This window comes from Neovison vison, chromosome 7 (assembly GCF_020171115.1).
Source record: "Neovison vison isolate M4711 chromosome 7, ASM_NN_V1, whole genome shotgun sequence".
Classification (NCBI taxonomy): Eukaryota; Metazoa; Chordata; class Mammalia; order Carnivora; family Mustelidae; genus Neogale; species Neogale vison.
The window spans coordinates 109,289,033-109,306,780 of record NC_058097.1 but is presented as its reverse complement, the minus strand read 5'-3'; the positions used below and the strand labels follow the sequence as shown (position 1 = coordinate 109,306,780).

General features: G+C 58.8%; 1 protein-coding gene across 1 annotated transcript in view; it reads left to right on the top strand.

Annotated features, from left to right (window-relative positions):
- The window catches only part of NECTIN1 (nectin cell adhesion molecule 1), a 61,436-nt gene extending 44,667 nt beyond the window's left edge, over positions 1–16,769 (top strand). Inside the window, exons 2-6 of the mRNA XM_044258045.1 lie at positions 2,427–2,777; positions 3,270–3,572; positions 4,001–4,118; positions 5,430–5,581; positions 13,553–16,769. Coding sequence (XP_044113980.1) covers positions 2,427–2,777; positions 3,270–3,572; positions 4,001–4,118; positions 5,430–5,581; positions 13,553–14,100 — 1,472 coding nt within the window. The 3' untranslated portion in view covers positions 14,101–16,769. The remainder of the gene's footprint in view (positions 1–2,426; positions 2,778–3,269; positions 3,573–4,000; positions 4,119–5,429; positions 5,582–13,552) is intronic.
- Positions 16,770–17,748: the final 979 nt, after the last annotated feature.

The following is a 17,748-nucleotide window of genomic DNA, read 5'->3' as shown; positions in this document are numbered from 1 at the left end:
AATCCCCAGATGGCTCCTGGTGCCCGCACCCCAACCCCCACCCCAACCCCCAGCCTATGGCCCAAGCCCTCCCAACTGGCTTTTCCTGTTTTCTGGCTTTGTGTGGTGAAAGTTCCCCAATTATACCCACATTATCTCACCTGCTGGGCAACCTCCTGCAGGTTGGTGAGTGAAGGCTGGGGCGTGGGGGAGGGAGCACCCACTTACCCTGCTGGGAGGGCGTAGGGCAGAGCTGCTTGCCAGCTGACCAGTCAGCAGGAGCACTGGGCTGTCTGGCCCACTGACCTCACCATGGGACTCGATCTGGAGTGGGGCCCCAGCGGGGCAGGGCCATAGTTCGGAGAATCAGACTCAGGGCCAGAAGGGACCACTGAGACTGGAGGAGTCCAGCCTGCTCCCCTCTAGAGGAGGAAAATAGGGCTCAGGAGGGGGAAGTGACTGGCCCAGGTCCCAAGGCCAGCTCGAGATGGAGCCGGACAGAGCCCAGCTCTCCTGACTCCTGATGGAGGCTGCCTCCGCTGGATTCCAGCCAGCCCACAGTGCTCTCTGCCTGGGGACACGTCAGAACCCCACAGAAGGGCCCAACGGACAGCGGGAGGGGGAGGGGTGTGGTACCCCAGGTGGGCCTTGAAGGGTCTATGTGGATGTGAACAGGCATAGAGAAGTGGGGAGCATCAGGGAAACTTCCAGAGCCAAGGCAAGGGCCTGGCTGGAAGGGGCCAAAGACTTATGTATTCAGCAAGCATTTCTGAGCACGTATTTGTATGCCAAACACAGAGGGTGCTGTAGGGACCTAGGAGACAAGCCTGTACCCTCCCAAGGGGAGCAGCTTTCACCTGTCGTGGTCTTCCAAGCCCTCTAAGAAGTGTGCCCTGCTTGTGTGTCTCCACCATGCAGGGGCAAATAGGAACCCCAAGTTTCCAGTCTTGAACCCCAGTCTCCCTTGGGGGACCACCAAGGCCATCCCCCTGCTGCTGCGTCAGTCCAGGGCCTGGCATCGCTGTTATTGATGGTGGTCAGTAAGGATGTGACAACACAAAGTGTGCAGAGGCACGGCCAGGAACAAAGCTCAGGAATGAGCCCCGAAGAGACCCGCCAGAGGGGATGGCTGCCCTGAGTTCAGGGTTCGGGCGAAGCTCGAACAAGCCCTTCTAGTGGGAATGAAGCCAGCGGGGAGGAGACTGGGGGGGATTGATTCATCCATCTGATGCCACCGATCACTCCCTCCTCTTGGCAAGTCTCCATTCTCGCGGGTTTCCGTTACAATTTTCTGGCAATAAATGTGTACTGAGCACCTACTATGTGCCAAGACACCAGGCCCTGAGGATGTGGCGGGGGGAAGGACCTGGATCCCGCTCTGGGGGAGAAGTCAGAGGCATGAACGACCACATTCCAAGCCAGAAAAGATCTGTAATGGTGGGGAGGGTCTGTGAAGCTTCCCAAGGTGGGAGATACATTGGTGGAGAAGGGGAGGAGCCTTCTGGGGCCTTCTAGGGAACCGCATGAGCAAGAGTCCGGGAGTGTCAGGAGGAGGGAGGGGGGACATGCAAACATGGTGTTCCTTGAGGAGGGGCCCCGTCTGACACAGTTGGAAGACATCGCATGTGGAGAGATGGGGACAGAGAGGCAGATTATAGATGAGGGGATGTTGAAAGCCAAGGCATTTGAACGAGATTGTGAAGGAGCAGGAGCTGGAGGAGGCCGCGCCTTGTGAAGCATCCACTTCCCCCTGGGGGCCTAGCTGGGCGAGAGTGACAGAGCCATCTGCCCCAGCCCATAGGCACTCAGCCTCTGGGGAGAAGACCTGTGGGGATGGCCATCATGGCGGCCACTGTGAGCCATGTGGGTGGGCAGCGCTTCCTGTCTCCTGACACACTTTCTCCTCAGTCCCACTGATTGTCCTAGCAAACGCTGTGGGGTGGAGGACTGGACTTTATGCCCCATTTTCCAGAAGGGGACTGAGGCCCGGAAAGGGGATGAGGTTGTCCTTTCCCAAGAAGACAGCACGCTGACCCTCCTCATCCAAGACCAGGGAGGCAGTGTGTGTTTACCGCCGAGAGGTGGCAGCCACGATGTGTCATGAGGGGAAAGGGCAGCTTCTGGAACAGTGCGTCCAGTGTATGATTCTGGCTCTGTGTGAGGGAGGGAAGGTAGTGCGCAGAAATAGAGGGAAAATGTAGAGAGAAGAAAGTAAAAGAGGACATTTCCTCCAGGATTATTGGTGATATTTTTGCGCGGCGGGATCCTGGGCAGTGCGGTTTCCACAGTAGTTTTCAGTATTTCCCAGAGTGCTTTTAGTACCAGCAATCAGTGTTTCTGTGATCAGCATCAGAAGAGTAGTTCTGGCAGAGAGGGGAGCAGTGGCCCAGGAGTGCGGGCAGGGGGCCGTGCCTGTCGCTGACCACCCCTGCGTGTCCTCTGACCAGGCCCCCAGGCCCAGGTGGTCCAGGTGAACGACTCCATGTACGGCTTCATCGGCACCGACGTGGTTCTGCACTGCAGCTTCGCCAACCAGCTGTCCAACGTGAAGATCACCCAGGTCACGTGGCAGAAGGCCACCAACGGCTCCAAGCAGAATGTGGCCATCTACAACCCGGCCATGGGCGTCTCGGTGCTGAACCCCTACCGCGAGCGCGTAGAGTTCCTACAGCCCTCCTTCATCGATGGCACCATCCGCCTCTCGCGCCTGGAGCTGGACGACGAGGGGGTCTACATCTGCGAGTTCGCCACCTTCCCCGCCGGCAATCGAGAGAGCCAGCTCAACCTCACTGTGATGGGTAAGCTGGCCCGACCCCTCCCTCCCTGCTCGTGCGGGGGTCCCGGGGCCTGGCCATCCTCACCATGTGCCTCAGTGACCCCGTCATTTGCCTTGGGTTGGCCTGCGCCCCGAGCCCCAGGCGTGGCACTTCCGGTCCCTGCCAGCCCAGTGGGGCCACAGTTCACTGGGGGTTGGGGTCAGGGCCTTTGCCATGGTCAGAGCTAGAGATCGGGATTCAGGTCGGAGCCCCACCTGGGGGCTTTGTGGGTAGCCAGGAAGCAGACCCTGCGGGGAGGGCAGGAGCCCTTGGCTGGAGCAGGCGGAGGCTCTGAGAAGGCCTCCGCTTGACAGAAGCAGGTCCCAGCCGTAGAGCAGGAAGGACGTGGGTTAGGTGTGAAGCTGTCCCCGGAGAAGTGCCAAGAGGCAAGGATGGCCAGGGGGGCGTCCGGGGCCTATACACCTTGGGCGAGGCAGTGGAGCTGGTCCCATGGTGCTCTCCGCTTCCCTGCAGCCAAACCCACCAACTGGGTGGAGGGTACCCAGGCAGTGCTTCGAGCCAAGAAGGGGCAGGATGACAAGGTCCTGGTGGCCACCTGCACCTCGGCCAATGGGAAGCCTCCCAGCGTGGTATCCTGGGAAACACGTCTGAAGGGCGAAGCAGAGTACCAGGAGATCCGGAACCCCAACGGCACGGTAACCGTCATCAGCCGCTACCGCCTGGTGCCCAGCCGGGAAGCCCACCAGCAGTCCCTGGCCTGCATCGTCAACTACCACATGGACCGCTTCCGAGAGAGCCTCACCCTCAATGTGCAGTGTGAGCAGGGCGCAGGGCGGGCCGGTTCCCCGGGGTGGGCACTGCCGTCCCCTGCCCACCCACCTCCCCCCGTGCCAGCCCTCCCTCCTCCTCTGCTTCCATCTCCTACTGCTCTCCCCTCCCCGCCCCTTCTTTCTCTGGCCTCTCAAGCCTTCCCCTCCCTCTCTCTTCCTGGGTGTGCTTTGGCCTCCCTCCACTCTTCCCCCATCTCCTCCCTTGGCTCATCTGTCCTCATCCTTTCCTCAGTCCCCTTGCTGCTTCTGCTCTGAAGGTCTGTGATCACCACCCTCTCCCCTTCTCTCTCCCTCTCCAAGCTGGTTCCATCCATGTCACTGCTATCCACCCTCCTTTCCCTGTCCGAGGTTCCCTCATACCGAGCCCTGCTCTCCTGACCTCCCCCTTCTCAAACATCATCCCTTGCCCCACAGATGAGCCCGAGGTGACCATTGAGGGCTTTGATGGGAACTGGTACCTGCAGCGAACAGACGTGAAGCTCACGTGCAAAGCTGACGCCAACCCCCCTGCCACCGAGTACCACTGGACCACGTAAGTGCTCTAGGGCGGGCCGGGCTCCCGGCAGAGTCCCTAGCCAGTCACAGGGAGATCCCCCACCCTACCTCCAGGAGCATTAAGTGGGGAGGAAATCAGGGTCTTCATTCAGGTTTCTCAGCGGGAAGGGGAGGGGCCGCGAGAGACCCCATGTACATACACGCCCCCATCTGACAGCAGCAGGGTCAGCGGGACAAACCATTCTGCTGGAGGGGGATTCCCTCATGATCTGCCTGCTTTCCTCTCCCTAATAAAGAATTTTGTCATTTTCCTTTGGTGATCTCAGTCTGAGTCACTCCCACCCGAGCCCCCGGTATTTATTTTTATCGAGGTGTCCCCAGGGAAGCTGGCTTTCTGGAGCATCCCAGATCTTTCTTTGTTCCCATTCCTTCTCTCCAGCACCCCCAGATTCTCAAGGAGAGGGCAGCCGTCAGCCCAGCATGCCTGTGTTCATGGCGTGCTTGTCCCTTATCCCTTCCTCTGGTTCCTGGCTTCCCAGTGTTTGAACCTGGCTCTCAGAGGGTCTGGTCCGCTTCTGCAATTGGCTCTGATGGCCTGAGCCAAGGTGCTTTCCAGAGAAGAGCTGGATGGAACACGTAGAAAGACGGGTGTGGGGAAGTCAAGAAGCAGGCTGACGTGATGGCCAGGAGATGGCTGCCACATTGTGTCTGTACTCTTTCTCCGGGAGGCAGAGGGCACTGGCTTGCCCTAGCTCACTCTCACCCTCCATCCACTTCTGGAACCAGAAGCGCTTCTGAAGGTGCAGGTCGCCAGGGCCAGCTTGCCAGTGTCAGCTCTGTGTGCCTGGGAGCTGCTAGGTCCAACAGAACCATAGCTTCATGGATCAGAAGGCAGTTCCCTGTGTTTCCCCAGGAGAAAGGCCTGTAATACGTCTAGCGGAACAATGAGATAGTGAAATGGGACTCGATTCCTCCATGGGGGGGTTACACGAGCAGCTTGTTAAACCACAACCCAAGAAACCAGGTCTAATTGGAAGAGCACTGTGCCAGGAGTCAAAGACCCGGGCTCCAGTTCTGTCACAAGGAGCTGTGTTCCTTGACTGTGAACTTAGAGTTTCTCATCAGTTCAGTGGGACAAGTACCTTCCGGTCCTGTCTGCATTTCAGTGCTGGGACCATTGAGTGTGAAACGCAGGAGACAGTTGGGGCTGTTTTTCTTCCTTCCAAGCCAGACCCTGCCCGTACTCATTCAGCAAAAGGTCTGGGAGTCTTGGAGCAGTTGGGTGACACTGGGGTAGCCTCTGGCGGAGAGAGTCGTAACCCTCTGCCCTGTCTCCCTATCCCCACAGGCTGAATGGCTCTCTCCCCAAGGGCGTGGAGGCCCAGAACAGAACCCTCTTCTTCAGGGGGCCCATCAACTACAGCCTGGCAGGGACCTACGTGTGTGAGGCCACCAACCCCATCGGCACACGCTCGGGCCAGGTGGAGGTCAACATCACAGGTAGGAAGCTGCCCCCTGCCTGGCCTCTCTCTGCCCACTCACTGCTTCCTCCACAACCGATGTCCCCCACCTTTGGCTTGTGTCATGGCAGGAAGATCACGTCTCCTCTTCCTCCTCCAATTCCCCCTTGAGCTCTGGCCATTGGCCTTGCTTTGCTTTTCTGTTTCCTCTGTTATAAGGCTCTGTGTGAGACAGGGTGACCCCCGATCAGAGAGGGGTGGGAGGGAGGCAGTAAGCGCCATCTGCAACAATGCTGGGGGGGATGGGGGGGCAGGCCGGGGGCGGTGTTAGAGCTGCCCGTGTCCTGTGATGCCGGCAGCCAGAGCGCCTCTGTTCCTGCAGTTCAGGAAACCCACGTGGGCGGCTGGGCGAGGCTTACCTCAAGCAGGGACACTGGAGGGAAAACAAGGAGATAGCCCAGAGCCATGGTGGTCCTATGCCCCCCGACTGAATTGCTGTTTTCCCTGCATCTTGCTGAGTGTCGGTGCAGAATAGGAAATTCAGCCACCTGACCTCTCCGGCTGAGGGAGGGAGCACAGGAGCTAGGATGTTCTGGGGGAGGCCTGCCATGGGCTGTGAAAGCAGCACAGGCACCCGCGTCAGACAGCTGGGACGTGGACAGGTCCTCGAGGTGCCTGGAAGCCTTGTTGTCAGAATGTACAAAATGTGGGCCGAGTACCTAGCGCAGACCAGTCTGTCAACAAATGGCCCATGCTCTGTGATTAGGATCTCGATCTCTGTCATTATCATGATTAATGGAAGGATCAAAACAAGCCAATAGAGGGGTACAGCTGCCATCCCAAGTTCACAGCCGAAACGGGGAGTGTCTTTAACATTGTAGCTGAGCTGGGCGCAGGATGGGGAGGTGACAGAAAGAAGCGCCTGGCTAGGGAGGTGGTGTCATGCTGCTGCCACAGCCGAGATGGACAGGAAGTGACGTCAGAGGGGAGCGTGTTAATGCGCAGGAAGTGACGTCAGAGGGTGCGTGTTGTGCGTAGGAAGTGACGTCAGGGAGCTGTGGAGCCTGTGGGTGGTTGGACCGTCTCACCGGAGGGCAGGCACAGGACTCAGGCACGGACTGGAGAGGCCTCAGCTCTGGGCCTGGGTCTCAGAGAGGAGGAGACCTCCTTTGTGGGTATGTCCAGGCACAGCTGCCCAGGGAGCAGCCGGACGGTGTGTGGGGCCTGCGACCTGCCATTGGGACCACTCCGTCTCCCCCTCACCCGGGAAGGTGGCGTCCCTGGTCCTTCGCTGCTCTCTTCAACCCCCTGCCCTCTGCTCTCTGACTGGCTGAGGTAGTAGAAGCATCCGAGGAGGAACCCGGGGAAAGCTAAGGCAGCCTGTCCTCCAGGCTCGGGTCTGGGCTGGAGGTCAGGGCAGATTCACACGCTTCTCCGCTCCTGGAGAAAATGTGGGCCGAGCTCAGTAGGAGCCTCGCAGGGGCCCGAGCTCTGGCCGTGGGGGCCACGGGGCAGACAAGGATGAGGAGTGAGGAGTATTGGTAAGGGAGCGTGACCATGCCGCTGCGAGTCCTATCCTAGGAGGGTCACGCGGACGGGCCTGGGTTGTGTGTGCCTGTGGCTGTGCCTGTCAGTCTGTCATACAGAGATCATCACACTTCGCTCAGGCCAGATGCCTGCTCCGCTAGCTTGCACACGCCAAGCCCTCCCTGGGTGGCAGTACCTTCCCCACTGGGGGGCCACCAGCACCGTGGTCCACCCCACCCCCAGCCTGGGGACCACTGTGTTGGCCTCCACCACTCAGGCTCCTTGGGGAAGCTGCGAACCAGAAAATCAGGGGAGAAAACTGAGAAACCTGAGAGCAGTGACCCCCACCCCCCCCACCTTCCCTGTGATCCTGCCCCTGGCATGAGTGGACCAGCCAGAGACCCTTCTAGGCTTTTGGGGCCAAGGAGTGCTACCCACCCCAGAGGCAGGGCTGGGCCAGCAAAGATAGAGCCTCCCTTCTCCCAAAGCTCAGGAGATGTGGGATGCCCGGGAGTGCAGGGTTGCTCGTCAAAGTCACACCAGGTCCAGGAGCAGGGAGGAAGGGAAGGGGCACTTGTCAGGCCCAGACTACAAAACAGAGAGGAAAGAAGCCAGCTGTGGAGGTGGGCCATCTCCTTGCGCTGATGGCTGCAGGGGTGCCCCGCATGGGATCTGTGGTCGGGCCTCACTGGCCCTGTGGGCAGGGGGACCAAGCTGCTGAGGGCTCCAACTGGAGGAGGCACATAGCCTCTCCTCCTGTGCTCCCCAGAGGTACTGAGCGGGACCAGGGGGTGGGGGGTAACCAAAGTCACATGCAGGAGTGGTGAGAAGGGCCTTGCATAGGGACACTCTACTGACAGCCCAGTCAGGCAGAAGCCGAGGAAGGATGACGCTCACTGAATCACTCACTGGTGGTCCCAGGAGCGGTTTCACTGGCCATCTCGAGGGAAGGAGGGAAGCTCTCGCATCCCCTCTGGAGGCTCAGCCAGGAAGCCGGAGCTTTTCAGAGCTGCGTGTTCTTGGGCTCACGGACAATTTCCGAGCAGCCGCCACTACCACCAGACCTCATCCCGCATCACCTAGTGTCTGTCACATTCTCTGGGGGCCCCATCCGAAGGGCACAGCAATGCCCTGGGCTCCAAGCCCCACTAGTCAGGAGGGAATGCATGAGCGAGACGGATAAGTGGAAATTTAATTTTTCATCCTGGCCATCCGTTCGGTTAATAGCTTTGCCCTGGGCGCATCTGGAGAGGAAAATGAAGAGCAGCTGGGGTGGGGGGGAGACGGCGGGCAGCAGGGTGTGCGCCAAAGACCCGAGCGTGTGCAGGGCACGCATGTGCAGTGCACTGCCCCCACACGGACACACTTTAGCACAGGCTTCTCAGGGTCCTGGGTCCTGGGGAAGGTGGCATTTGAGTTGTTTCTATAGGGATGAGTGAGTGGGCAGTGATGGAGGATGGGGGTTCACAGGCAGGGGAAGCTTGTGGGAGCTGAGTGGGCAGGAATGGAAGGAGTGGGCCTTTCTCTGTGTTGTCAAATGGGATTCTCTGGAGGGTTCTCAGCAGAGAAGCAGCGTGGGGAGGCAGAGGGCTTAGACCAAGCATTTGAGAGGCTGCGTGGATGGCACCAGGGGACTGGTTAGGGGTGTACAGTGAGCGTGTCCCTAATGAGAGCAGCAGGCCTGCGCTGCGGCCACGGGGCCGGTGGGGACAGACGCACCAGAATTTGTGTGTACGTGTCCACAGCGCCTGGGGCCCTCAGACGAGCCCATTTCCAGGATCTGAGTGCTGAGGAGCAGTTTCCTAGGGCTAGCCCTGTAGTCCCAAAACAAACCAGCGAGCTCCCTTCTCCCTCTGGGGGTAACGCGGAGTGTGGGGGAGAGGTGCTCAGGGTATGGCCTTGGCCAGACTATAAAGAGGCTAGATGGGGCAGCGTCTAGCCCTAGACTGGTGCTGTCTGGAGGAGAGTCTCCAGGCCACTCCAGGGGCAGATCAGGGAGAGTGTCTGCCCCAGTTCCCACTTCTGCTGACGTCCCAAGCTCATCCACTGGGGGTGACCACTGCAGGGTGAAGGAAACGGGTCTTCCTCTTGGACTGGGAGTTCTCACCATCACATGTTGGTGGGGCTTCGGGGTCCATCTGGAACGGAGGGGATGTGTGAGCTTGGTATGAGCCTGCAACGGCACGTGCCAGGGCGTAAGTGTGGGTGTGTGCCTCTGAGTGTGCAAACGTGCCCTGGCAAGCCGGCAGGCGCCTGTCTGTATGCTGAGTGTGCACACGGGAGGCCTGGCTGGTGGATGGCAGCAGTGCGCAGGTGGCTGCATCCAGGCCCCTGGGAGGGCTGAGGTCCAGCTCCGGCATGACAAGGCCCTGCCCGATGACGCGCTGCACAGCTGCCGCGGCTACTTTGGGAGGACAGGGCTTCCCAGAGCCTGACCTCAGGCCTTCCCACCCTCCCTACGGCCACAGCTGTGCACCCTGGGAACTGTAGTTCTTCCGGCCTTCCAGCCCCATCTCCTGAGGCCAGAGCGCTTCCCTCTGTGCCCTCACCTGGCATCTGAAGTCCGTCTGCAGCGCAGGGAGGTCACCTAAGCCCTTCTTCTAACCTAGACTGGCCTGGACGCAAAGCAACCAAAATGACCAGGGTTCCCCCTGTTCCCAAAAGATCCTCAGGGAAGAGTAAACCTCCTTAGGGCTGAGGGGGAGGGGAAAAAAAGTGAAACAAAAGGATCTAGAAGGGAAAGACACCCAGAGGCTCACCTCTAAGACAAGCCTTGCCTTAATGATCCATTCAACAAATACTCTTGATCTCTGGCCACCTGCCAGGCAGGCGGGTTCTTGGGAGTACCTCAATGAGGCCAAGTCCCTGTCCCTCTGGAGTTAGTACAGAAGGACAGACCGCAAACGACAGAGGAACCACATTCGAAAAATCACGTGGTACTGTTGAAAGTGACATGGAGAAAAGAGGAGGAGGATGAAGGCGACAAAAGGGCTGGGGCAGGGTTCATGAGCTGCGGTTGGAAACAGGGCAGTCAGAGCAGGCCTCGGCGAGAACGGGATCCCAATGAGAAGTGTGAGCCAGGCCTTGAAGGAGGTGAGGGGGTGACCATGGGACATCTAGAGAAGAGTCTGCCGGAGTACAGGGCAGCTGGTGCCAAGGCCCTGGGTAAGCCTTGAGCAGAGTGAGCCAGGAAGAAAGCAAGAGATGAAATCAGAGGTGGGAGCAGAGAGGCCCAGGTCATGTCGGACATTTTAAACTCTTCAGATTTGACAGGATCTCTGTGGCTGCTGTGTTCAAAAGGGTCTCCAGAGGGGAAAGGAAGAATCAGGGAAGCCAGTTGGACAGCTGTTGCAATAATGCACGTGACGGGCACCTGGGGGGCTCAGTCCGTGAAGTGTGTGCCTTCAGCTCCGGTCATGACCCCAGGGTCCTGGGATCAAGTTCTGTGTCAGGCTCTCTGCTCCACAGGGAATCTGCTGCTCCCTCTCCTGCCGCTCGTTCTCGCAAGCTCTCGCTCTCTTCTTCTCTCAAATAAATATTTAAAAAATTAATGCAAGTGATAGGTGATGGTGGCTTGGATTAGGGACGGAGCGATGGTGGAAAGTACTCAGGTTCTAGATTTACTCTGAATTCGAATTTACAGACTAACTGGGGACACAAGCTGTTCTCACGAAATAGGTTAATACAGCAAACTCTACCATACCCTGATTAGCGGGGCCCAAAAAATTCAGTCTAGTCAAGTAAAACGTCAGAGAGCTTTATTTTTTCGTTGGATCTCTGCTGTCGCAGAAAGCATAAAAATATAGTGGAACTTAGACTGCACACAGCTATAACATACATGAATAGAAACAGTCCCAAATTATCATGGGGATGCCACTTCCCAACCCCTCTCCTCTTTCCTCATTCCTGCAAAAAAAAAAAAAAAAACAACCTTTAGCCATTCAAAAACTGAAAGAATGGAAATGGGCACGAGGGAATGAGGAAGGGAATGAGGAAGGGCATTCCTGGAAGGGCCAACAGCACGAGCAGAGGCTTGCAGTAAAGAATCAACTTGGATGGCAAGGCTGGAGAGTTAGCCATAGCCAAGATCAAGTCCGCGGGCAGTGGGGACGTCATTGCTACTCTTTGAGGAAGGGAGTGGTAGTGTCTACACACTGGAAATTAACCTGATGACTGTGGACAGAGCGACTCAAAGGACAGAGACCAAATGGAGGTGGGAGATTCAGGAATCTCCTACAGTAAAACCTGGCATGAAGTGATAAAACATTGAATAGGAAGAGTCAACAGGGTTAGATGGAAAAATTTGAAAGGAAAGGTAGGTCCCTCCATGTGAATGCCTTTCTTATTCTCTTGGCCTCTCCAAGTCCTTGCCATCCTCAAGGCTTGGCATAAGTCTTTTCCAAGAAGCCTTTGCTAGCTCCAGACCACAGTGTACTCCTGAGGCCCCTGTCTGCCAGTGCCCTGTCTGCATGCTGCTTTGTCTCTAAGGGTGTCATTTGGGAGGCTGTTTCTTGTATTCCGTGACCAGCAAAACAGATGCTCCATAGATGTTTGTTGATTGGGCAGATGGCTGGATAGGTAGATGGATGGATAGAGGGGTAGATAGGTAGAGGGATGACTTGGTGGCTTGGTGGGTGGGTGGGTGGGGGGGTGGATGGATGGATGGATGTTTAAGGGGGTGGATAGGTGAATGGATGGATGAGTGGGTGGGTGGATGGTTGGATTAGTGGATGGACCAGTGGGTAGATAGATCAGTAGATGGGGAGTGGATGGGTGGATGGATAGATGAGTGGGGTGGATGGGTAGATGGATGGATGTTTGAGTGAGTGGATGGATTGATGGATAGATGAGTGGGTAGATAGATGGATGTATGGTTGGGTGGATGGATAGATAGATGAGTGGATGGATCGTTGAGTGGGTGGATGGATGGTTGGATTAGTGGATGGACCAGTGGGTAGATAGATCAGTAGATGGGGGCGTGGATGGGTGAAGTGATGAGGTAGGTTAGAGGTGAGAACTGAAGAGTTAGCAGGCAGGGTGAAAGCAGAGGCGAGGCTCCTGATAGCTGCCTTTCGGGCACGCCTTGTGGAGGCAACTCCCACTTTGTGGGGGGAGCAAGTGTGCAGCCCTTTTAAAGAGAGTAAACAGATGGGACCTAGTGAAGCAGGAGAAGCTTGAAGTTCCAGGGAAACAGTTCTGGAAGTGGGCAGTGAGGACAAATACTCAGTAAATATTTATTGGGCAGCCACTTGGTGACCTGCGTGGAGGACACAGTGGTGACAAGTGGCTGTGCCTCTCTCTGCCAACTCCTTCCTGGTGGAGAGGCCAGAACAGGAGCATCTGGGTGGTCCCTGCTTAGCCACGTGACTGCAGATAAATGGCCTCCCCTTCTTTTGGCCTCTGTTTTCATTAGGCCTTCCAGCCTGGACTCCCAGAATTCCTTTCCTCTTCTAGTCTCGGGCCTGCTTCTGCCTGCTGCAGGCAGCACCCCACCCACTCCCACACAGGGGCTAGCTTCCCCTCTGGAAGGACGGAACGGGCTCTTAGGAAGAGCAGGTTCCCTTAGAGCGGGTGATGCCCACTAAGGGAGTGAGCTGGCAGGAACCGATTCCCGGAGACCAGAACAGATGCCCTAACCATACACCTTTGCCTGGGCCTGAGTGAGGAGGGCTTAGAACAGCCTGGCAGCCCTCCCAGGCTCCCCCAGAACCTGCCCACAGCGCTCCTGACCCAGGTCAGCCGTGGTCTCCGGTGCCACCCTGTGGTGGTGCTGGGAACCGCCTCCCTCTGCCTCCCCTCCGACCCCCATCGGCCTCTGGCAAGGAAGGCCCTGTAAGGGGAGGGAAGGGACAGCACAGGCGCTCCCCCAATCAGCCTTCCCTCCCACCTCCTGCTTCCTTTCTCTTCCCTCTACCTCTCCTGCCTCTTCCTTTCCACCCTGTCATTGGGGTGCACGTTTCTGCACGCGCACTCTGCCATGATGGCCAGGGTGTGCCCTGGCACACTCCCCCGTGTGTACGTGTCGTCGCCGTGTGTGTGCATGTGCGCTCGCGCCTCACTCGTGCACGCCACGCTGAGCGTCTTCTGCCCCCCGGCCCAGGCTGGCAGTGCTCTCAGCACCCACCTTGCTCTGCAGGGCCAGACCGCTGCCAAGAACCACAGCCCTGGTTTCTGGCACTCACAGGGCATCCCTGGGGCCAGCCTGGGACCCTGTCCTCTTCCGTGTGCCCTAGGGAGCACAGTGAAATCAGACATGGGCACCCAGTGACCTGCAGGTGTCCGGCGCAGGCTCTCTGTGCAAAAGAACGAACTGGTGTTGCATCATTGGCTGGTGGCCTCGGGCAGGTCATTCAACCTTTCTAAGCTTCAACCCCTCCACCCCCTGCTTCCTGGCCTTTCCATCCCCTGCCTCCTGCCACCCCTGCCGACTCCCCCCAGGAACAGACACTGACACTGTCCCCCTCCATGTCTTTTCCTCACCCAGAGTTCCCCTACACCCCGTCTCCTCCTGAACACGGGCGGCGCGCCGGGCCGGTGCCCACGGCCATCATTGGGGGCGTGGCAGGGAGCATCTTGCTGGTGGTGATCGTGGTCGGCGGGATTGTGGTGGCCCTGCGCCGGCGCCGGCACACCTTCAAGGGTGACTACAGCACCAAGAAGCATGTGTATGGCAACGGCTACAGCAAGGCAGGCATCCCCCAGCACCACCCGCCCATGGCCCAAAACCTGCAGTACCCGGATGACTCGGACGATGAGAAGAAGCCCGGCCCTCTGGGTGGGAGCAGCTACGAGGAAGAGGAGGAGGAGGAGGGCGGCGGAGGGGGCGAGCGCAAGGTGGGCGGTCCCCACCCCAAATACGACGAGGACGCCAAGCGGCCCTACTTCACCGTGGATGAGGCGGAGGCCCGTCAGGATGGCTACGGGGACCGGACTCTGGGCTACCAGTATGACCCCGAGCAGCTGGACTTGGCCGAGAACATGGTTTCTCAGAACGACGGGTCTTTCATTTCCAAGAAGGAGTGGTACGTGTAGCCCCCACCGCCAGAGCCTCTGTCTGCACCTCTTTCTCCCCAGCCCCCACCCGCACGCCCCCTGCCCACCCCCGTGCCCACTCCTCCGGGAGCTCAACAGAGACTCACCCAGCTGCCCAAAGCCAGCTCCACACTCCTGGGGAGCGGGGAGCCCAGGGCACACACGACCTGGCTTGGTTTTGATTTCCTCCCCGTCCCCGGCCCTCCCCATGCTGTTGTGTTCACTGTGGCTTTGGTGTTGCTGTACCTTTTCTCCCCTGACCCTCCGCCTGCCCTCTGTGTGGGGAGCCCTATTCTCGTCTTGTGTACCTGGGCACCCCTCCAGGGTTTGGGGAGCCAGCCCCCCCCACCCCCCAACACTGGAATCTGTTTGCGTCCTTCCCACTGGGGGTGGAGGGCTGAGGGGGCTCAAAGGGGAAAAGCCCCGCCCTACCCCCAGCTGCTGCTGCTCTTTTCCCAGGGAGAGGGAACCCAGTCCTCCCTGCCACGAGCAGCCGGGAGCTTAGACCCCTGGTCTAGACGGCCATTGCACCAGAGAGGCAGGGAGAGGCTTCTCCAAAGCACCCAGGGTTGTCTTGTTCGTTATGTGAATCAAGTTGAGGTCCCCACCCAGGGCCTTGGGCAGTGTATTTTCCTGGCGAGGTTGGTTTTACATTTTTTTTCCTCATTGGCCGACAGAGAATGAAGTTGGCCCAGCTCTGGTGCGTCTCTCCTCTTGATCCCTATCTGCTCCCCACAGAGTGGGGCTCCAGGTGGACCCTGACCCACACTTCCCATATGCCTCTACCAACGCATAACAGACCCCTACATGCACACTCGCCGCTCATGTCTGCCCTTCGTTCCCCTGGGGCTACATGCCCTCGCAGGCGGGACAGCGCCGGGGCCCACCCCTCTCTGCACCTTTTCCCCTCCCAGTGGAGGATGGGGACAGCCTTCAGAAGTGTCCAGGGACAGCTGAGACCAGAGCTCCCTGGAGCCTCTACCCTAGGAGCTCAGGCTGGCCCCAAAATCCTTCTTTCGGCAGGGGAGTTTCTCCCATTTCTCCCTTACCTGTCAAGTGCTGGTAACTGTTGATTCCCCTGGAGAGTCAGGGCTGGGGGTCCCTAACATGTCCAGGTGACAGAAGTGACCGAGTACCACCAGTCAGTGGGGAAGGGAGTCGACAGTAGAAGCTCTGCAAACACGCACGAAGAGTACAGTGGGCAGCCCACCTGCCAAGTCCAATGCAGATGTTCTGGGCTTGCCGGAAATGCAAGGGGAGCAGGGTCACAAGGAATCCAGATTCAGGAGCTCCTGCTCACCCCTCACCACGTTCCTCTCTCCCCTCCCAGCTCAGCTGTACCTGATCTCCATTCGGGAAAGGGGTAGGGGATCCTTAGGGAAGCTTTCCCTTTGAGTTACAGGTTCCCTCCTTGAATGGGGCTCTGGGTCCCCATCAGTCACCCAAGACGAGGGCTTCCTGTCTGTACAGTGGGGGAAAGGTCCCTCCCAGCCCTCTCCATTCCCCCAGCTCAAAGTGCCTCAGTTCCTCCATCTGCCCACCCTAGTCCCCCCAGCACTCTGGATAGGAAAGACCCTGGGATGGGAGAGGCAGGCTCATGCCTGCCCATTAGGGTTCCAGTTAACTCAACCCAGGCTGTCCAGGGCTCTGTGGGATGGCAAGTGTTGGGGGGGCAGGCAGCAGACCACTCTGTGCCCCAGGGGCACTGACCTACCCTGCCATAGGCTTCCCAAGGGAGCCCCAGCACCCCCTCCTCCCTTCCCTGGCGCTGCTATTGAATCCCTGCCCAGCCCTGTCTCTGCCCTGGCAACCCTGGGCCCACCAGCAGGGCCACCCTCACCTGGCCCCCACTGCCCTCACCCCAGCCCTGGCTGCCCAGTAGCCACGTAGCAGAAGTCTGAAGCCATGCCAGCCCTGGGGCAGCTCTCCCCTCTTGGCACTGGGGGTACTGGATGGGGTAGAGCTGGAGGAGAACGTTCTGAGGTCTTTCTAGCCACAGGGCAGAGGGGTATGGAGGAGCTGGGCTGCTTCTCCTGGCAGTATTAGTGTCCCCCTACCCCCCCAGGGCAGAGGGCTTTCTCCATATTACATCCCACCTCACGGCACTCAGGCCCCTGTTTGGTCTCCTTGTGCCCAGGGGGCTTACTTGATAGCAGCATTCTCTGTCTTCTGGAAACCATGAAACAAAGAACTCTTCCTCCTGTGTCTCCCTTATCCTGCACTGCCAATCCCTGTTCCTCCTTATATGATGTACTTAGGAGGGCCCCTGAGCCCAGCCAAAGCACTGAGTCCCCTTTCAGACACCTCCATACCCTCCCCCCAAGCAAAGCACAAACTGTGGGACCCATGCCACATGCATGGACCGTGTGGGAGGCTGCTGCCTGTCCGGGAGCCCAGCGGCACTCCCAGCAAGGCAGCTGCTACTCTGGGCAGAAGGCGGGCACGAGGCAGGCGGGGGTTGGCACTCGGGCCTGGGGAGGTGGGGTTTTCTGTACCTGGAGTCTGCAGGGAGGTGAGACCTGCTGCTGGGCTCCCTGACACAGCCCGCTGGCGGCAGGGAGGCCTGGCCCAACAGAGACGAGGACGCTCTGCTTCTCCTTCATGCCCCAGCATGAGCTGAGCTTCTGCCTTTGCTGGAAATGAAATAAACTTGGTATTCCTTGTGCCAAGGCGTCCCCCAGTTGTCACCCTGCCTCTTGTCACCCTCCCTGTTCTTAGCCCCCCAACCCCCTGACCCCCACCCATTTAAGATTTTGATATAGTTCTGATGTGTAAAAGCATCTGAGTCCCCTTTCATCAGAAGGAGCTGAAAAGCAGCAGCATGCGATCAGATCGTGAGCAGGCGCGCACAGCCACCTCCAGCCCCGTCCACGCATGCGCGGGGCACCCCCACCCCCCCAACAGACCCAAGCACAGGTGCCCTGGGCATGCACAGGTGCGCACGCGCGGCCGTGGCCGAGGACTGGGCTGGTCCTGCTGAAAGCCCCACAGGAGAGCGGTGAATTCCCAGTGCTCAGGCCATTAGAGAGACTCATGGGAGCCTCGTTTCCCTGGACCTGTGCCCCCTCTGCCAACCTCCTCCTACGTGCCCAAGCCACTGGTGCAATAATTTTTTTCTGCCATCCTCCGAGCAGAGGAATCGGGAATTGTGTTTGGTGGATGTGAGCAGCTCACCCAAGGGGCGGGGGTGGGGGTGCTCGCAGGCCTCCAGGGGCCCAGGCAGACCTCGGAAGCCCAGCTGCCACCAGGAGCCCGCTCCTATGAAGGACTGGGCAGGACCCTCCCAGGCCCCTGCACCCACAGAGAGCCCTGCTCTGGCCACGGGCGCCCCAGGGGGGCAGGCCCTGGGGTCCTGGGGCCTCTCACTGCTGCTGTCCCACCGGAAGGCCAGAGGAGCCCCTGTCCCACCGGTGCTGCTGCTCTTCTGACCCCTGCTGTGAGGAACAGGATTCTAGGCCAGAAAACAATGGTTTCCTCTTTTTGTATAAAATGGAAACAAAAATCCAGGAGAAGCTGCCACTCCTCACCTCTGAGTGCAACCCGCTACCTTGCCTTCGGTTTCTTCGTCACCGTGTCGTCTTTGGTCCCGGGGACGGCCCAGCAGATTCTCCTGGTTCTGACCCAGGATGGGTGTTTGCATCACCCCCT